The sequence below is a fragment of the Entelurus aequoreus genome, linkage group LG13, assembly GCF_033978785.1.
Source record: "Entelurus aequoreus isolate RoL-2023_Sb linkage group LG13, RoL_Eaeq_v1.1, whole genome shotgun sequence".
Classification (NCBI taxonomy): domain Eukaryota; kingdom Metazoa; phylum Chordata; class Actinopteri; order Syngnathiformes; family Syngnathidae; genus Entelurus; species Entelurus aequoreus.
The window spans coordinates 15,361,810-15,383,729 of NC_084743.1; the positions used below are offsets into that span (position 1 = coordinate 15,361,810).

The 21,920-nt window shown below is 37.3% G+C and overlaps 1 protein-coding gene across 1 annotated transcript in view; it reads right to left on the minus strand.

Moving 5' to 3' along the window:
- thsd7ba (thrombospondin, type I, domain containing 7Ba) overlaps positions 1-21,920 on the minus strand; it is a 517,449-nt gene that overhangs the window by 344,970 nt on the left and 150,559 nt on the right. Inside the window, exons 7-8 of the mRNA XM_062067490.1 lie at positions 10,473-10,673; positions 10,047-10,100 (exon numbers count right to left, since the gene is read on the minus strand). Of these exons, the coding sequence (XP_061923474.1) occupies positions 10,047-10,100; positions 10,473-10,673 (255 nt within the window). The remainder of the gene's footprint in view (positions 1-10,046; positions 10,101-10,472; positions 10,674-21,920) is intronic.

Sequence of the window (21,920 nt, forward strand, 5' to 3'; positions counted from 1 at the left end):
ACAAAGAAGAGCAAGTGAAGTGCTCTGAGCGGACAGACTATGAGGGAAACACAACAAAAAGCTGGAACACAGCTAAACCACTTACAAGTAATGTGGAGCAGACGGCGTCCACAAAGTACGTGCGCACTTAATAATAATAATAATGGATTCGATTTTATATCGCGCTTTTCTATTGTTGGATACTCAAAGCGCTCACAGAGAAGTGAGAACCCATCATTCATTCACACCTGCTGGTGGTAAGCTACATTTGTAGCCACAGCTGCGCTGGGGTAGACTGACGGAAGCGAGGCTGCCAGTTTGCGCCTACGGCCCCTCCGACTACCACCTAACATTCATTCATCATTCATTCACCAGTGTGAGCGGCACCGGGGGCAAGGGTCAAGTGTCCTGCCCAAGGACACAACGGCAGCGGTTTGGATGTCAAGAGGCGGGGAGCGAACCTGCAACCCTCAGGTTTCTGGCACGGCCGCTCTACCCACTACACCATGCCGCCCTTGCACTTGAACGTCTATAGCAGGGGTGTTTAAAGTGCGGCCCGGGGGCCATTTACGGCCCGCAGCTAATTGTTTACCGGCCCGCCACACATTCTGCAAACATTGCAAAATTGATAATATTGCAAAAATTTAAAAAAACATTTTAAAAAAGTGGAATGAGGTGAAACCTAACAAGAACAAGTTGCAATGTTGACACAAAGCTGCCGTGCAGGCTGTTTTTTGTTCCTTTTGTCTTTATTTTTCTTTTTTTTGCCATTGTTAAATAAAAAAAAAAGACAAAAAATCTATGTTATAATGAATTATTACTTTAAAAATATCACTTTAAAATGTTTTATGTGGAACAAATATTGCATATATTGTGTGGTTGCCATATAAAAACATCAAAGTTTTATTTGACAAAAGAGCATAAAACAAACAAAATAATAGTTCAAATGTAAAATCGACAGATACATCTGAAGTTGATCTCGTAATTTAAGTGTTAAAAGTAAAAAAAAAACTAATAAAAATGTATCACTTTATGAGTGGGGGACCTTTTGGATCCCAAATATATTTAGTAGGATTTTATTTAACTTTTCACTGTGATTACTCAAAAATATTAAATAATTAAAATCAATGGTGTCCTGCTTTATTGATATTTTAAGGCTCTAATTACTAAATACTGCATATTTCAGTTTCACTATAAAAAACAAAGTTGTCTTTGACAGAAAAAGTTTTTTTTTTTTTACTTTATATCAACCTCAAGTTGATATAGAGATTTACTGGAAGCATTAAATAAAATAAAAAAAATAATAATTTGACTTATTTTTAACAGTTTAATGACTGAGACCCTTTATAGTCTCCGGGAGCCGTAAAGGCTAAAAAAAATAAAAAAAAATCCATATATTTTGTTAAGGTTTGAAAATGAAAAATATCAAAATGGCCCCCGCATGCTTACATTTTTCTGTGTACGGCCCTCAGTGGAAAAAGTTTGGACACCCCTGGTCTATAGTGACCAGTGAATAGTCAATAATCGCCCGACCAACCAATGGTGTCGCAAGCTCTACTTAAATAGTGCTAATTACAAACAAAAAACAGGTGAGGGGAAAACTGCTAGAACAGCTGCTGCAGGAAATGGAAAAATAGGAAGTGAAAAAAACACAAAATAGGAGCATCAGCCAGGAACTAAAACTACACCCAGAAACTCAAAACAAGACTCGGCGTGGTGTGACAAGCCGTGGCAATTATCTCTCAAATGATTCAGAAAGTGCAAAAGTATGTCCGTGTAAATAGCAGAGCAGATTACACCGAAGGAGGGCAGGATGCTGCTCCTGGAACAGAACCACAGGTGGCCAAGTTTTTGCAGTCACAGGGGGTGGATGTGACCGTCAACAACATGGATACATGCAGTGGGTCTGGGTGAGTGTTGGCCTCATCCCTCACTCACAGCGTGAGTGGAGAATGGGGGAAGAATGCAGTACTGAGCTGATGACAAGTCTAAAAGAGAAAGAGCTGATTCAATATTATCTGCTCACGAATGCCACCCGGTGGTTGTTTGAGCGCAATCCCACTCCTTAAAGGGGAACTGCAATTTTTGGGGGAATGTTGCCTATCATTCACAATCATTATGAAAGACACAGACCCGCAGACGTGAGCACATCACCTCTATATTAGCGTCCCTTCACTGGCTCCCTGTGCGTTACCGAATCAATTTTAAACTCCTTCTATTTGTTTTTAAATGTCTAAACAACCTCACTCCAACATATCTCTCCGACCTCCTTCAGCCTTACTGCCCCACCCGATCCCTAAGATCAGCCGATCAGATGCTACTGACGGTCCCTGACACAAGGCCGAAGCTTAGAGGTGACAGAGCTTTCGCCGCTGCTGCTCCCAAGCTCTGGAACGACCGACCTCTGAGTGTTAGACAGGCCTCCTCTCTTCCTGTTTTTAAATCTCTCTTAAAAACATACTTTTATTCCATGGCTTTTAACAGAGTGATATCCATCCTGCTATGGCGCCCCATAATATACCTGCTGTGAACCCGTTTTTATGTTTTTATGTTCTATTTATTTTAGTTATTTATTTTTTATCGTGCTCGGTTTGTGTTGTGTTGTGTTTTCTCAAGTCTCTTATTATCTTTTAACCTGCCCATTGTACAGCACTTTGGCTACCCCTGTGGTCAATTTTAAATGTGCTTTATAAATAAAGTTGATATGATTTGATTTCGGATGGCTTTTTTTATGCATTCTGAATATTAAATAAATGAACAAATAAAAGTCTGCTTACAGCAGAGCCGATGGTAGCTCCACTATTACGCCCATAAAATCTGATAAATAACCATTCAAAATACTCAATTTACATTTTGTGACTTGAATATGAACCACTATAAATAGTCCGTCTGCCCTAACGCAGACGGACTATTTATAGCGGCGATGTGATCACTTCTGCGTGCATCATCGAGTGGTCTGCTGTTTCCTCGCTTCCCTGCTCCCTGTAAGTTTATTCTAGATCATAAATCATGCATCTCACCTGAAAAATAGATGGCTGAGGATATAATTTGACAAGCTGGGACACTTTAACCGCCATTCAGAACCTGGACCTGGTGAGAATGACACGAAAAGCGCTTGTTTACCCCCCCACCCCGTTTCTTTGCTAGGATTATGAGTCATTCTTCACCTAAATGGGAATATATGAACATCCTAGCAGTCGGCATCCTGATTACAGCAGACCTTGTACAGTAAGTGTCATTTTATTATGTTTGTTGGCTCTCATAAAGTCTGGAGTGAGTAATAATCAGTGATGAAGAAAAAAAAAAGAAAATGTTTTTTTTAATTAATTTGTTGCATATGCTTAAAATGATCAAAATATGTAAATATTAAATATTATTATAAATGTGCCCATGTATATAAAAGCCTAACTGGATATTTTTATGGGCTGCATAGGCAGAATTGAACAGCTCTCGCAGGCTCCATTGCAAGCGGACTTTTGATCCAAGTTATTTAATATTTACAATGCTTACAAACAAAAATCCATCCGTCGACATGTTTTTCATTGTGATTGTGAATGATAGGCAAAATTCCCAAAAAAGAGCGGCTCCTCTCCAAGGCTTTAGTTACACGCAGGATTCTCACAGGAATGAGGCAAAATACACATTTAGCTTCTGTATATCATATTATCTAGCAGTAATATCCTCACATTTGCCATCATCATAGGGAAAAAAACAAAGTGGTCATGCTGAGGCAGGGAGTCAAACTGAAAGGAACAAACGTCTACATCAGGGGTCACCAACATTTTTGAAACCAAGAGCTACTTCTTGGGTACTGATTAATGCGAAGGGCTACCAGTTTAAAAACACTTAAATAAATTGCCAGAAATAGCCAATTTGCTCAATTTACCTTTAACTCTATGTTATTATTAATAATTAATGATATTTACACTTAATTGAACGGTTTAAAAGAGGAGAAAACACGAAAAAAATTACAATTACATTTTGAAACATAGTTTATCTTCAATTTCGACTCTTTAAAATTCAAAATTCAACCGAAAAAAAGAAGAGAAAAACTAGCTAATTCGTATCTTTTTGAAAAAATTAAAAAAATAATTTATGGAACATCATTAGTAATTTTTCCTGATTAATATTAATTTTAGAATTTTGATGACATGTTTTAAATAGGTTAAAATCCAATCTGCACTTTGTTAGAATATATAACAAATTGGACCAAGCTATATTTCTAACAAAGACAAATCATTATTTCTTCTAGATTTCCAGAACAAAAATTTTAAAAGAAATTCAAAAGACTTTGAAATAAGATTTATATTTGATTCTACAGATTTTCTAGATTTGCCAGAATATTTTTTTTGAATTTTAATCATAATAAGTTTGAAGAAATATTTCACAAATATTCTTCGTCGAAAAAACAGAAGCTAAAATTAAGAATTAAATTAAAATGTATTTATTATTCTTTACAATAAAAAAAATAAATTTACTTGAACATTGATTTAAATTGTCAGGAAAGAAGAGGAAGGAATTTAAAAGGTAAAAAGGTGTATGTGTTTAAAAATCCTAAAATCATTTTAAGGTTGTATTTTTTTCTCTAAAATTGTCTTTCAGAAAGTTATAAGAAGCAAAGTAAAAAAATTAATGAATTTATTTAAACAAGTGAAGACCAAGTCTTTAAAATATTTTCTTGGATTTTCAAATTCTATTTGAGTTTTGTCTCTCTTAGAATTAAAAATGTCGGGCAAAGCGAGACCAGCTTGCTAGTAAATAAATAAAATTTAAAAAATAGAGGCAGCTCACTGGTAAGTGCTGCTATTTGAGCTATTTTTAGAACAGGCCAGCGGGCTACTCATCTGGTCCTTACGGGTGACCTGGTGCCCGCGGGCACCGCGTTGGTGACCCCTGGTCTACATCAACGAACATCTGACAAAATGCAAATTCTCATATGGCCAAAATTTTACAAAAGACTGAACAAAAACAATATTATCTGGATTACAAGGACATAAAAGGCAATTCATCAAGACTTGATAGAGCTAAAGTCAACAATAACAACGTCATAATAATAGCATATACTATTATTAATATACTATTTACGATATACCAATTTCACCAATATGTGTGCAGTGCTGGCTATCGGGTTAATAGCCCTGGCTTTTAGCTCGGTAGTTAGCACGCTCATACCTCACGCGGACGGTGGTGCCGTGACCCGGATGAGAGTGAGGTCTAGGGGGGGTGAGTGTAACTGAAGCCATGTTTACTCACTCCCGGGCAACCTTAAGAGCAGTGCTGGCAATCGGGTTGATAGCAAAGGCTTTTAGCTCGGTAGTTGGCACGCTCGTCTTTAAAGCGGACGACCTAGGTTTGAATTCCGGGATAAACGTAAATGCAAAGACTGGACCAGGCGGGTTAGGTGAGGCTTAGTGGGGTGAGAGTAATGGAGGCCAGCCAGTGTGGCTGGGTCATGTGTGTGTTGGAAAACCCCACTCCCTGACAAGCTTTTAGCTCGGTAGTTAGCATGAGGACGACCCAGGTTTGAGTCCCGGGCGGAACAGAAAAAGCAGAAACTGAACCAGGCGGTTCAGTTATGGTATTATCGATAGAAGGCGCAGAGAAGGATTAGGTAGATAGATAGTACTTTATTGATTCCTTCAGGAGAGTTCCCTCAGGAAAATGAAAGTTAGTTATAAATATGACAAATACAACCACAAACTAAATTAACACCAAAAAAAAAAATACAAAACCCAAAACCGGTGAAGTTGGCATGTTGTGTAAATCGTGAATAAAAAAATAATACAATGATTTGCGAATCCTTTTGAACCTCCATTCAATTGAATAGACTGCAAAAAGACGAGATATTTAACATTCAAACTACAAAAATGTTATTTTTTGCAAATATTAGCTCATTTGGAATTTGATGCCTGAAACATGTTTCCAAAAAAGCTGGCACAAGTGGCAAAAAAGACTGAGAAAGTTGAGGAATGCTCATCAAACACTTATTTGGAACATCCCACAGGTGAACAGGCTAATCTGGAACAGGTGGGTGCCATGATTGGGTATAAAAGCAGCTTCCATACAAGGGTGGGGCGAGGGTCACCACTTTGTGAACAAATGCGTGAGCAAATTGTCGAACTGTTTAAGAAGAACATTTTTCAACGAACTATTGCAAGGAATTTAGGGATTTCACCATCTATGGTCCGTAATATCATCAAAAGCTTCATATAACCTGGAGAAATCACTGCGCAAACGCGATGATATTATGGACCTTTGATCCCTCAGGCGGTGCTGCATCAAAAAGCGACATCAGTGTGTAAAGGATATCACCACATGGGCTCAGGAACACTTCAGAAAACCACTGTCGGTAACTACAGTCGGTCGCTACATCTGTAAGTGCAAAATAAAACTCTACTATGCAAAGCGAAAGCCATTTATCAACAACACCCAGAAATTCCACCGGCTTCGCAGGGCCCGAGCTCATCTAAGATGGACTCATGCAAAGTGGAAAAGTGTTCTGTGGTCGGACGAGTCCACATTTCAAATTATTTTTGGAAACTGTGGATGTTGTTTCCTTTGGACCAAAGAAGAAAAGAACCATCTGGACTGTTATAGGCACAAAAATGAAAAGCCAGCATCTGTGATGGTATGGGGGTGTATTAGTGCCCAAGACATGGGTAACTTACACATCTGTGAAGGCACCATTAATGCTGAAAGGTACATACAGGTTTTGGAGCAACATATGTTGCCATCCAAGCAACGTTATAATGGACGCCCCTGCTTATTTCAGCAAGACAATGCCAAGCCACGTGTTACAACAGCGTGGCTTCATAGTAAAAGAGTGCGGGTACTACACTGGCCTGCCTGTAGTCCAGACCTGTCTCCCGTTAAAAATGTGTGGTGCATAATGAAGCCTAAAATAGCACAAGGGAGACCCCCGGACTGTTGAACAACTTAAGCTGTACATCAAGCAAGAATGGGAAAGAATTCCACCTGAAAAGCTTCAAAAATGTGTCTCCTCAGTTCCCAAACGTTTACTGAGCGTTGTTAAAAGGAAAGGCCATGTAACACAGTGGTGAACATGCCCTTTCCCAACTACTTTGGCACGTGTTGCAGCCATGAAATTCTAAGTTAATTATTATTTGCAAAAAAAAATAAAGTTTATGAGTTTGAACATCAAATATGTTGTCTTTCAACTGAATATGGGTTGAAAAGGATTTGCAAATCATTGTATTCCGTTTATATTGACATCTAACACAATTTCCCAACTCATATGGAAACGGGGTTTGTATATAACAGCTACTTTCTAAAAGGAGGGGGTACTAAAAATAGCATGAGATTGCCCCAAAAAATATTTCCGACTAAGGAGAAGCTGGAGGTGCTGAAAGAAGGTCTGCAGTAGCGACCGAGCAGCTGATCCAACCCTCACTTACGGAATTATGATATCCCCCGATTCCGTAGGGCGAGGAAGTCGGGCCGAGCCGCCGCTCTCTTTACAGAGACGTGTCAGCCCAGGTGATTCACTGAACTAATTAGAATGCACCGCCGGTCCTCTTACCTCGCCTCTTTCCCATCATTACACCGACTCGGCCCTGACAACGTGAGGAAGCGGCCCCTTGAACTCGGAGGACATTATGGGTCGATCAAAAAGTGCAAAAGGTGCCCCACCCCGTCAACATTTATTAACATTTCCTTGTTTTTTTTCTTCACATCCGCCGAGGCCCTTTGACTGTCGGTTCTGTCAAAGTTCATCAGATAGTGGGCGGTGTAGGACAATTAGCTAGGGATGAGGAATAAATGAAGGGAAGAAGGAAGGTGGTAGGGTTTACAGCTGTCTACCACCATGCGGTGATGACAACTTTACCAATAGAACAGTGGTACCTCAACTTAGCGGCACAGTGCGTTCAACGGCCGAGCTCGTAACGCACAACCGGTGATGTGCGGATTGATACTGAAATATCGATACCAGCTCTTTCTGTGCTAATATCGATCCTCAAATCAAATAATAATAATAATAATAATAGATTTTATACGTAAAAAGCACTTTACATTGAGTAAAAAACCTCAAAGTGCTACAGTGTATTAAAAAAAATAAAATAAAAAGATAATAAAAAAAAAATAAAAAAAAATTGAACTGTCAAATAGCTAAAACTAGTATGCATATGTCTAAAAAAAAAAAGCTTTTTTAAAAAGAAGGGTTTTTAATAGGGATGTCCGATAATGGCTTTTTTGCCGATATCCGATATTCCGATATTGTCCAACTCTTTAATTACCGATACCGATATCAACCGATACCGATATATACAGTCGTGGAATTAACACATTATTATGCCTAATTTGGACAACCAGGTATGGTGAAGATAAGGTTGTTTTTTTTTTAAAATAAAATAAAATAAGATAAATAAATTAAAAAACATTTTCTTGAATACAAAAGAAAGTAAAACAATATAAAAACACTTAGATAGAAACTAGTAATTAATGAAAATGAGTAAAATTAACTGTTAAAGGTTAGTACTATTAGTGGAGCAGCAGCACGCACAATCATGTGTGCTTACGGACTGTATCCCTTGCAGACTGTATTGATATATGTTGATATATAATGTAGGAACCAGAATATTAATAACAGAAAGAAACAACCCTTTTGTGTGAATGAGTGTAAATGGGGGAGGGAGGTTTTTTGGGTTGGTGCACTAATTGTAAGTGTATCTTGTGTTTTTTATGTTGATTTAATAAAAAAAATAAAAAAATAAAATAAAAAAAAACGATACCGATAATAAAAAAAACGATACCGATAATTTCCGATATTACATTTCAAAGCATTTATCGGCATTTATCGACATCTCTAGTTTTTAAGCCTTTTTTAAAAGCATCCACAGTCTGTGGTGCCCTCAGGTGGTCAGGGAGAGCGTTCCACAGACATGGGAGCGACGGAGCAGAACGCCCGGTCTCCCATTGTTCGTAGCTTTGTCCTCGCAGGTTAGAGGAGGTTAGCCTGTCCGGATCGGAGGATTTGGGGGTGAGTAGTTCTTTGAGGTAGAGGGGGGCATTACCATGGAGGCACTGGTGGGTTAGTAGGGAGACTTTGAATTCAGTCCTGAGTGGAACAGGAAGCCAGTGAAGGGATTTGAGAGTTGGTGTGATATGGTCATATTTCCGCACTGTCATCAAAATGTCGATACTTTTGATATACAGGCCAAAACCTACTCAGATGCCTAGTGGTTAGAGTGTCCGCCCTGAGATCGGTCATACCAAAGACTATAAAAATGTGACCCATTACCTCCCTGCTTGGCACTCAGTATCAAGGGTTGGAATTGGGGGTTAAATCACCAAAAATGATCCCCTCACCTCCCAGGGGGGAGATCAAGGGTGATGGGTCAAATGCAGAGAATAATTTCGCCACACCCTAGTGGTACTTTAACTTTTAACTTAAAAGTTTGGACACACCTTTTCATTCAATGTGTTTTCTTTATTTTTATGAGTATTTACATTGTAGATTTTCACATCAAAACTATGAATGAACACATGAGGAGTTATGTACTGAACAAAAAATGGTGAAATAACTGAAAACATGTTTTATATATGTATATATATATATATATATACATGTTTTATATATATATATATATATATATATATATATATATATATATATATATATATATATATATATATATATATATATATATATATATATATATATTATATTATGTTTTATATATGTATATATATACATATATATATACATATGCGCATATATATATATATATATATATATATATATATATATATATATATATATATATATATATATATATATATATATATATATATATATATATATATATATATATATATATATATATATATATATATATATATATATATATATATATATATATATATATATATATATATATATATATATATATATATATATATATATATATATATATATATGTATATATATATATATATATATATATATATATATATATATATATATATATATATATATATATATATATATATATATTCTAGTTTCTCTCAACTTGGCATTCTCTCGATGAGCATGGAGAGGTAGTCACCTGAAAGGGTTTCCACTTCACAGGTGTCATCGTTTTGATGCCTTCGGTGACAATCTGCAATGTAAATAGTCATGAAAATAAAGAAAAACGCATTGAAATGAGAAGGTGTGTGTGGAGGGGGATGTGGCCTGCGGGCCTGCCGCGAAGCGCGGTGTGTAAGTTTAGGATCGGCCTCGAAGACAGCGGCAGGTGAGTAGATTACCCAGCTGGAGTTTGTTATGTAATCACCTGTCGCCCTTAATTAGCAGCAGCCGGCACGAGACACGTAGTGGGGAGTTGGAGCAGAGCAACACACGCACAGAGCCGGACTGAAAAGGTCTAAAGCATATATTGCTGAAATGTGCAATATAATCACACCATGTTTATTTAGCAATTTCCAAAACTTGATATCTTCGCGTTTCACTTAATTGAGTAATTGTGTGTTACCTTCAGCACTGACACACTGGACGCTTTGTTCCACAGTCCCAGGACCACAGGTGCTATTGTCGGGCGTACACTTCGCCTCTCGCTGAACCTGCCACCGGTAGCAGGCGGGGTCCTCGCAGGGGATGGACTCTGCCAGATGAGGACACACGTCCAGCGGACTGCTGGATGCCCACAGCACCTCCCTCCTCCTCTGGATAAAACCTGACGGAGCAGAGCAGAAGGCGAGAAAAGAACAGATGTTGCATTGACCAGCGGTAAACACACTTTATCAAAGGAGAGTACTGTGTACTGTAGAGCGGGGGTGTCAAACTCATTTTCACTGAGGGCCACAATGCAGTTATGGCTGACCTCAGAGGGTCGCAATGAATAATACATGCATATAAATGTATATTCACTTCAAAATATCATTACACAATTGCCTATGCATTATATATATATGCATATACATATACATACACATATACATATATACATATATATACATACATCTACATACACATTTACATATACTGTATATACATACATGCATATATATGTACATCCATCCATCCATTCATCCATCTTCTTACGCTTATCTGAGGTCGGGTCGCAGGGGGAGCAGCTTAAGCAGGGAAGGCCAGGCGTCCCTCTCCCCAGATAAACATATATATATATACATATATACATAAATATGCATATACACATACATGTATACGCATATGCATAAATATATATACATAAATACACACAAATATATATATATATATATATATATATATATATATATATATATAGATATGTGTGTGTATATATATATTATAAATATACACATCCGCATATATATATATATATATATATATATATATATATATATATATATATATATATATATATATATATATATATATATATATATATATATATATATATATATATAAATATATATATATATATATATATATATATATATATATATATATAAATATATATATATATATATATATATATATATATATTTATATATATATATATATATATATATATATTATATATATATATATATATATATATATATATATATATATATATATATATATATATTTATATATATATATATATATATGCGTGTATGTATATATATATACATACGCATATATATACATACACACATATATAACTATATAAATATATATACATATATACTGTACATATTTATATATTATATATATATATATATATATATATATATATATATATATATATATATATATATATATATATATATATATATATATATATATATATATATATATATATTTATATATATATATATATATATATATATATATATATATGACTGTAAATGGAAAATGGTACCATTGTTTTTTTACAGTAAAATGCTGGCGACAGAACGGCTAATTTTTCAACGCAAAATCTCATTGTTGTTGTTGTTTTTACGGTGTATACTGTAAATTGAAAAAAAAGTAGCACTGTTTTTTCACGGTAAAATTCTGGCGACTGATCGGCCAGTTTTTATTTATTTATTTATTTATTAATTTTTTTTTTAACCGTAAAATCTTTTGTCATTTTTACAATGTAAATTTTAATGGATAACTTTACCAAAAAAAAAGTGTAATGTATGATAATTAAATATGTGTCACATTAGGAAACTCAAAACGAATACTTCATTATTCGTATAACTACTTTCCAACCTAAATGCATGCAAATGTAACCAACATTACATTATTAACATGAACATCGTTATTATTACAGATTCATAAACCATTTTTAAGCTATAATATTTAATTATTTAATTTTATTTTAGGAAAAACATTTTTTTTAAAGTATGATCATAAAACATTTGTTGCTTTATTCGATAATCTTCACCAAAAATATATGCAATTGTGTTTTTTTTCTGTCAATATGAAAAGAACGAACACATTTAGTAAGAAAAGATAAAGTACTTAATTAATGCATATCATTTCCAGGCTTTTGCGGACCCGTTTTTGGCCACATCAGAGTAGACATTTCAGGCTTGTGAGTCGAGTATGGAAAAATAATCAGGCGCAGGTAGGAAAAAGATGCTATTTTCCTGACATTTCGATGTTTTGACTGAGCTGTCAAATATGTTCCAGTTTTCCAGCAGTACAAGAGTTGACCTAAATCCATTTTGCTTAACATGGCTTTTACTGCTTTATGAGAACCTACACATGCATTTATTTGGTCTTCTTGATATAACGACTATAAGTAAAAATAGAAAAAATTAAAGTGTAGCCTCAACCACATTTCCAAAGTGGGCAAAGAGACAGGAGCCAGATGAAGGTGGCAATGAACACAGTCTCTGCACGCTGTCGGTGATTGGGGTCACGGTGCAGCATTTGGTGCGGGTCACAGTTGTGAGTACCTGTTGTTGCTTTTATTGAGTCTCACTAAAATAGAAATCACTCTCAGAAATAAAAGGTGACACACAGACAAACAACTATAAAGCTGCATCTCCATCCTGCTGGGAACAATTATATCACTGTGCGGGGGCACCGTTATGGATGGGTACCAAAACTCGGTTGCATACTGGCACCGGTGCCAACGTGAACAGTAGTAACACGACTCAAAGAAGAAGGAGCTATCGCCAGCGAAATGCATCATGAAACCCGGAATTGTGAATTATGGTCTTTCCCTGACCATAGGGCCGATGAATAGTCTATTTTTTAAATACTTTTTTCATATATAAGGCGCACCGGATTATAAGGCGCATTAAAGGAGTCATATTATTATTATGTGCTTTCTAAATGTAGGTCTACATAACATGTAATGGTGGTTCTTTGGTCAAAATGTTGCATAGATGATGTTTTACAAACCATCTTTCAGCCGCTTTCTGACAGTCCCTTTAGGATGCGCCGTTTTGTGGGCGGTTTTTTTTACGTGGCTCGCCTTCGGCAGCGTCTTCTCCCCGTCATCTTGGTTGTAGCGGTGTGGCGTGCAAGGACGGGAGTGGAAGAAGTGTCAAAAGATGGCACTAACTGTTTTAATGGCATTCAGACTCCTCATACGGAAACGACAACCGTCCGACCGGAACTCTAATAACTAAAGTTCCTTGGGTGAATAATGTAAACTCACTACACCGGTATGTTTTAGCGCATCCATGGCGAGTTTACTGACAGATATAAGTAAGAACCAGGGATGTCCGATAATATCGGCCTGCCGATATTATCGGCCGATAAATGCGTTAAAATGTAATATCGGAAATTATCGGTATCGTTTTTTTTATTATCGGTATCGTTTTTGTTTTTTTTTGTTTTTTTTTAATTAAATCAACATAAAAAACACAAGATACACTTACAATTAATGCACCAACCCAAAAAACCTCCCTCCTCATTCACACAAAAGGGTTGTTTCTTTCTGTTATTAATATTCTGGTTCCTACATTATATATCAATATATATCAATACAGTCTGCAAGGGATACAGTCCGTAAGCACACATGATTGTGCGTGCTGCTGGTCCACTAATAGTACTAACCTTTAACAGCTAATGTTACTCATTTTCATTAATTACTAGTTTCTATGTAACTGTTTTTATATTGTTTTACTTTCTTTTTTATTCAAGAAAATGTTTTTAATTTATTTATCTTATTTTATGTTTTTTTTTTTTTTTTTAAAGTACCTTATATTCACCATACCTGGTTGTCCAAATTAGACATAATAATGTGTTAATTCCACGACTGTATATATCGGTTGATATCGGTATCGGTAATTAAAGAGTTGGACAATATCAGAATATCGGATATCGGCAAAAAGCCATTATCGGACATCCCTAGTAAGAACTTTACACTACTTTATATCAGAATTGGCAACAGCGGAGGAGGAATGTCCCATAACAAGAAGATAGAGAAAAAGAAGAAGCTTATCGACTACGCCGTCCGCACAGACTACACATTTTCAGGACTTATGCAGATCCCAAATACACATCAGCAGGTACCAGAAGGTAAGAAAAGTTGCTTGTGCATTATATTGCAAAACAAAATGCCAGATAATGTGTCTTACCTTATACACACACCATAATAATACTCATATGTTTTATGCACCGACAATCCATCAAGCGGTGTGGCTTCATAGCTTACCAAAGTCGTACTAAAAAATGTTGATAGATTTTTGAGCGCCGTGTTTAATGTTCTATATTCTCAATGGAACATATAAAACGTTGGTGTTGTTTACTTGAGTCATATTGCAGTCTACACATATCTCTTATGTGTGACTGCCATCTACTGGTCACAATTATCATTACACCATGCACCAAATAAAATTGCTTTGAGGTCGGTAAGCAAAACCAGAATGATTCCGTACATTAGGTTATAAGGCACACTGTCCAGTTTTGAGAACAAAAAAAGATTTTAAGTGCTCCTTATAGTCCGGAAAATACGGTATTTATACATTCTATATACCTGATGGCTTTGCCGCGATAATTATGACAATTTGTCTTCAATCAATCAATCAATAAATGTTTATTTATATAGCCCTAAATCACAAGTGTCTCAAAGGGCTGCACAAGCCACAACGACATCCTCGGTACAGAGCCCACATACGGGCAAGGAAAAACTCACCCCAGTGGGACGTCGATGTGAATGACTATGAGAAACCTTGGAGAGGACCGCATATGTGGGTAACCCCCCCCCCCCCCCCCCCCCCCCCTCTAGGGGAGACCGAAAGCAATGGATGTCGAGTGGGTCTGACATAATATTGTGAAAGTCCAGTCCACAGTGGATCCAACACATCAACGAGAGTCCAGTCCATAGTGGGGCCACAGGAAACCGTCCCGAGCGGAGACAGGTCAGCAGCGCAGAGATGTCCCCAACCGATGCACAGGCTAGCGGTCCACCCGGGGTCCCGACTCTGGACAGCAAGCTCTTCATCCATGGCCACCGGACCTGTGCAACCCCCCCTTCTTCTAAGACAAACTAGACAATCCGGTTGTGATCGATTGAATGTCCTGAGAAGACAACTTGTTCTTATTTGCTGAATGGTTTACTTCGTTATAATTTTATTTAAATTACTGAAGTATTTAAACTAGTACAGTGGAACCTCGATTTATGAACCCCTCTATTTGAGAACTTTTTGATTTACAAACTTTAAGCCAAATGTTCGTCCAAGTGTTAACCATGTCTTTGTGTACGAACGCTTCATTCAGCCATTCACACTATGTGGCGTCTGCAGGCAAGTTTTGTCCGTTTTGCCAACTCAATATGAGTCCCAAAAACACAACACACCAGTGTGGAAAGGAAAGAATCGCTGTGGAGTACAATAATGGCAAAGTGGCAGAATCCAGAATCCAGACAGCAAGGATGAATTCCAGCTTGAACTATCAAAATGCTTTGAAGCACTTGCACTGGATGACCAATTTGTAGATTTATCAGAGTGGTACGAGTCATTTGAAACCACAGTAAGAGACCTGGCTGAGAAAGTTATTGGAAACCCCTGATTTACCCAGCTGGGTGTCTGAAGGTACCACCAAACTCAAAACACAAAGAGATGAGACCAATAAGAGGTCCCAACTAACAAAGTCACATCAAGCAAGAGCAAGGTGGAGGAACCTTAACGCTCGACTGAATGACTCTTACAAAGTACACAAAGACTGCTGTACTTGACAAACAAATGGACAATCTCAGAGCTGATGAGAGAGGACATTACACAACCACTTGGAATATAATCCAGTTATTGTCTGGGAGGAACACCAAAGCCAAGGTCAAGGTGACACTGAGGCCTGGTAAACCACCCAAGAATGAAGAACATCTTCTTGAGTAGTGAAAAGACTATTTCAGCAGATTTCTGAACAACGAAAGTGGCTTGGTTCCACCAGACCGACCTCCTTCGGCAATAAATGATCTTCCCATCTGCAACGATCCTCCCACCCGTGAAGAAACAGTTGAAGCAATCGCAGCTATGAAAACCACAAAGCAGCTGGCATTAATTACACCATTACTGCAGATTCTCTCCAAGGAGGTGGTGACCATATGATTGATGCCATCCATGCCTTCTACTCGGAGATGTACACCAACTTGTCTCCTGAGGACTGGCGAGCCACCCAAGAAAGAAGAACGTCTTCTTGAGGAGTGGAAAGACTATTTCAGCAGATTTCTGAACAACGATAGTGGCTTGGTTCCACCAGACCGACCTCCTTCGGCAATAAATGATCTTCCCATCTGCAACGATCCTCCCACCCGTGAAGAAACAGTTGAAGCAATCGCAGCTATGAAAACCACAAAGCAGCTGGCATTGATTACACCATTACTGCAGATTCTCTCCAAGGAGGTGGTGACCATATGATTGATGCCATCCATGCCTTCTACTCGGAGGTGTACACCAACTTGTCTCCTCCTAAACAGCGGGTTAGACATGTCATCATCCCACTGCAAAGAAGGGTGATCTGTCTCTCGTGACCAACTACAGAGGCATATCTCTAATGTTGAGAGCTGCCAAGGTAAATAATAAGATCCTCCTTAACGGGTTTCAGACTCACCTAGACCCTCTTCTACGATGTAGATCAGTGATGTTGACTGTGGAACTCCTGAATAAATAGAGGGACGCGGGAGCTGAACCTTAGAGCGTAGGGCGAGACTGTGACTAAGTGTGCAGCTCCATGCGTTCTCCTCATGAGCTAAATTGAACTCTGTCTCTGCATGATTCCTTGCTTCTTGTCTGATTAATAGATGTCATCAGTGTTTGAACCTGACACATTACTGCCACAGGTGGTGGAAAAGTGTATTGCAACTGGGTACCGCTGCGGCCCAAAGTTGAGAAACAGATATTTTTTTGGCGGACTTCTAGAGGGTGCTCACGGCCCTATGGTTAGGAAACACAGACGGTATCATGGACAGCTCTCAGTGCAGCAAAGGAGAGGGGCAGAGTGTGCCTGAGCGAGCAGCAACGAGAAAGAGAGAAAATGCAAACTTTGAGAAATGTATTTAATTTTTTTTTAACATATAATATTGAGAAACTGCAACCAAAGTATCGATCCTATCACACGAGCGTTGTTCCGATCACAATGCTCACCTTGGTCTCGATATGTGGTAACTCGGTTCACACATTGTCCCCGTGAGAAACATACAGAATAATAAACTCAGGGTCTGTAAATTAAAGGGACTATCGCGAGTTTTCGCAATTCTCTGAGGACAAAGAAACCTGTTGGAGATTAAATAATGTAAACTTGTCTCTGCCCAAAGCCCCCCTGAGTTATTTCCACGACACAGGAGCAGCAGCCACATTCATCTTCCGCTATATTCATTCTAACAAAGGCCTGGCATTTGGCACAGAGGTCTTATGTTATTTCCTTCCACGTGTGGAGTTTCTAATCTGGGGGAAGCTGGGAGTCGACACAATAACCTCACAGTCTAGTACTGTGCTAAGAGAGACTATGGTGCGGGTTCGTCTGAGTGTTGATTTGAGTGCTAAAAGTCAAACTACGTACACAGTTTGGACGTGAGCATAATACGGTTGTCCCGATACCAATATTTTGGTACCGGTACCAAAATTTATTTTGATACTTTTCGATATTTTCCTAAATGAAAGGAAAGTAAATTCACCAAGACGTCAACGTGGAGAAAATGAATCTGTTTAGCTGATTCGAGAGCTAGCTTTCGCAGCTAATGGGTCCATGACGATGACTTCTGTTTTGTTTGATCAGCCGTTTTACTGCCATGTTACAGAAACCGTTTGGAAATAAACATTTACAAAAATGTTCTGCGTAAATAACACTTTTTTATAACGTATATAAATATATATATATATATATATATATATATATATATATATATATATATATATATATATATATCCATCCATCCATCCATTTTCTACCGCTTATTCCCTTCGGGGTCACGGGGGGCGCTGGAGCCTATCTCAGCTACAATCGGGCAGAAGGCGGGGTACACCCTGGACAAGTCGCCACCTCATCGCAGAGGGATGACAAGTCTGGACTGTATATAATGAACAGTTCAACAAGCGCAGCGAAATTGTATCAGCATGCCGTCACAGAAGGAAACACCTCCTAGGTAACACATGAGCCAATCACCACGCCCCTACGCCTGCCTGTACCCACCCGCCCTGTGCCCTATATAAACCATGGTATGTGAATACTTCCATCAAAATCTCCTGATGATTGAGGAAACCCTCATGAAACAGGCCTGTAGAGATGAAATAGTCTTGTGATTTTTTCCCACACATACATATTACGCTCTACCACGGTATCGAGCACTATTTTTTTTGGATAATCCAATTAAGACATATATATATATATATATATATATATATATATATATATATATATATATATATATATATATATATATATATATATATATATATATATATATATATATATATATATATATATATATATATATATATATATATATATATATATATATATATATATATATATATATATATATATATATATATATATACATATATATATACCGGCTTATAGTCCGGTGCGGTTAATATATGGATTTTGGAGCTCTATAGTCTGGAAAATATAGTATTATGTTACACCCCTGTTAATAATTGATATGCCTCTTGTTCATGTTGGCGTTATTTCTGGCAGTGTTCTCTCAGTGTTCTTCTATTTGGTGCTTCAAAACCAGAAGTAGAATTGCCGTTCAGTCTCCTAGCCGTCCACAGCGTTTCTACTCGTATGGATTATTTATTCACCACTCCTAGCAACGTTTGTAAGTCTTACAATATAACTAAAACTATTCATACTTACTAAAAAGTACCACGTGTGATGTCTGTAGGAGTGTTTTCATGCATATTTGTACGTGCTACCGTAAAATGATGAAGCCAGCGTTGTTAGCGTTAGCTAAAATGCTAACACATTTATGACCGTCTGTGTTAGTATTATTAACTTACTATGGCATTATTTTTGTATTGTTTCAGTTTCACAAAGTCTTCGGTAAATTCACCAAGACGTGGAGTTATTGAGTCTGTTTAACTTATTAAAGAACTAGCTTCCGCAGCTAATGGGTCCATGACGATGACTTCTGTTTTGTTTGATCAGCCGTTTTACTGCAGTGTTACAGACACCGTTTGAAATCAATAACGTTATGTAAATAAACATTTACAAACATTTATGTGTAAGTACCTCATTTTATAATGTATATATATATATATATATATATATATATATATATATATATATATATATATATATATATATATATATATATATATATATATATATAGGGATGTCCGATAATGGCTTTTTGCCGATATCCGATATTCCGATATTGTCCAACTCTTTAATTACCGATACCGATATCAACCGATACTGATATCAACTGATACATGCAGTGGTGGAATTAACACATTATTATGCCTAATTTGGACAACCATGTGTGGTGAAGATAAGGTACTTTTTTAAAAAATTAGTAAAATAAGATAAATAAATTCAAAACATTTTCTTGAATACAAAACAAAGTACAACAATATAAGAACAGTTACATAGAAACTAGTAATGAATGAAAATTTGCAAAATTAACTGTTAAATGTTAGTACTATTAGTGGACCAGCAGCACGCACAATCATGTGTGCTTACGGACTGTATCCCTTGCAGACTGTATTGATATATATTGATATATAATGTAGGAACCAGAATATTAATAACAGAAAGAAACAACCCTTTTGTGTGAATGAGTGTGAATGGGGGAGGGAGGTTTTTTGGGTTGGTGCACTAATTGTAAGTGTATCTTGTGTTTTTTATGTTGATTTAATTAAAAAAAAAAAAAACGATACCGATAATTAAAAAAAAAACTATACCGATAATTTCCGATATTACATTTTAACGCATATATCGGCCATCTCTAATATATATATATATATATATATATATACCTGCGGTTTATAGTCCGGTGCAGTTAATACATGGATTTTGGCATCTCTATAGTCCGTAAAATACAGTATTTTGTTACACCTTTGTTAATAATTGATATGCCTCTTGTTCATGTTGCCGTTATTTCTGGCAGACGTGCTGCAGAACAGCGAAGAAACAGCGCCCGTGTCAGCCCTGCGACCTCGAAGTAAAACCATGATGAAAGTTCTTTCAAATTACCTCTTCTGTTAAATTGATTTCCCCACACTGCGGTGCAATCTCACGAGCGGTGATAGTCGGGAAAAAAACACGACAGGCGTTCGCTGCTGGGCCAATGCGTTGTGTATTGAAAAATAATACAGCTGACACTACGTTAACGTCTTCAATATATTTTTTTTCTGTTTGCTGTTGGAATGAAATCCACATGAAAAAATAACATTTGCGCGTGTGGTAAAGCAACATAAGGTGCGAGATACACTGCGACACCTGACTCTTGGGGTAGTGCAAACATAGATTCCTGCCTTCCTAGGATTCAATATTAGGTATAAACGCTGAACAAAAAAGACGGCCAAAATACGTTGAAGACAACAAAAAATCAGCCTTTATTCCCTGAGGGTTCTATTATTTTACCTTAGTCGTTTTTTTTCTTGGGGTTCATGTATGTATTTATGTGTGTATGTATATGTGTATATGTATGTATATACTGTATACATACAGTACAGGCCAAAAGTTTGGACACACCTTCTCATTCAATGCGTTTTCTTTATTTTAATGGCTATTTACATTGTAGATTGTCACATCAAAACTATGAATGAACCAGTGACGTGCGGTCACTAGAGGCAGGGGAGGCGGTGCCTCACCTGCCATCATGGAAAGAAAAAAAATGTAAAAAGAAAAAAAAAAACTTAAATTGTTATTTGTATTCAGTGATTATACTATAAAGTTATTTTCCATTTAACTTCACCAGTTTTAGATTATTTGTATTCAAAATCGCTGAATTTTCACATTTGCCGTTCAAATACTGAGAAGAGACGGTGTGGTGATCAGCAGCCATGTTGAGGCACGTCACTCAGTTGTGCCTCTACATGGATTGCGGACTCGGCTAACTACTGGCCTGCTGTGCAGTGAGACCGTATTGCTATATGAATTATATGATACATTTCCATAGTTTAGTTAGCTGAGGTATATAATGTACAGTGTATTTTGTCAACAACTGCATGTGTGTAACGTATTTCTTGTGCTGAGCGATCATAAAACTGCTGCGAAGACGCACTGTGGGAGGCTCGCAGTAATCCCGCCTCCTTTTGCCGGTAAATGCACCCCGCCGCAGAATGCACGCCGGGCCCCAACGGGAGCGCCACACCAACCAAAGCCCACGCCCGAACCCTCCACGTGCAAGACCGAATCTACCCAAAAAAGTCACTTAACAAGAAGCCAAAAAGTGCAAAAACAACAATGCTCGCGCCGGAGGAGCCGCGAACAGAGACACAACATTAGGTACACCTGCAGACTGCAGCACGGATTTCATATTTCGTTCATTCACAACTCCTCCAACACGAACACCACTGTTCCCGCACTTATAAGTAAAGGTAAGACTACAATAACGTTTTTT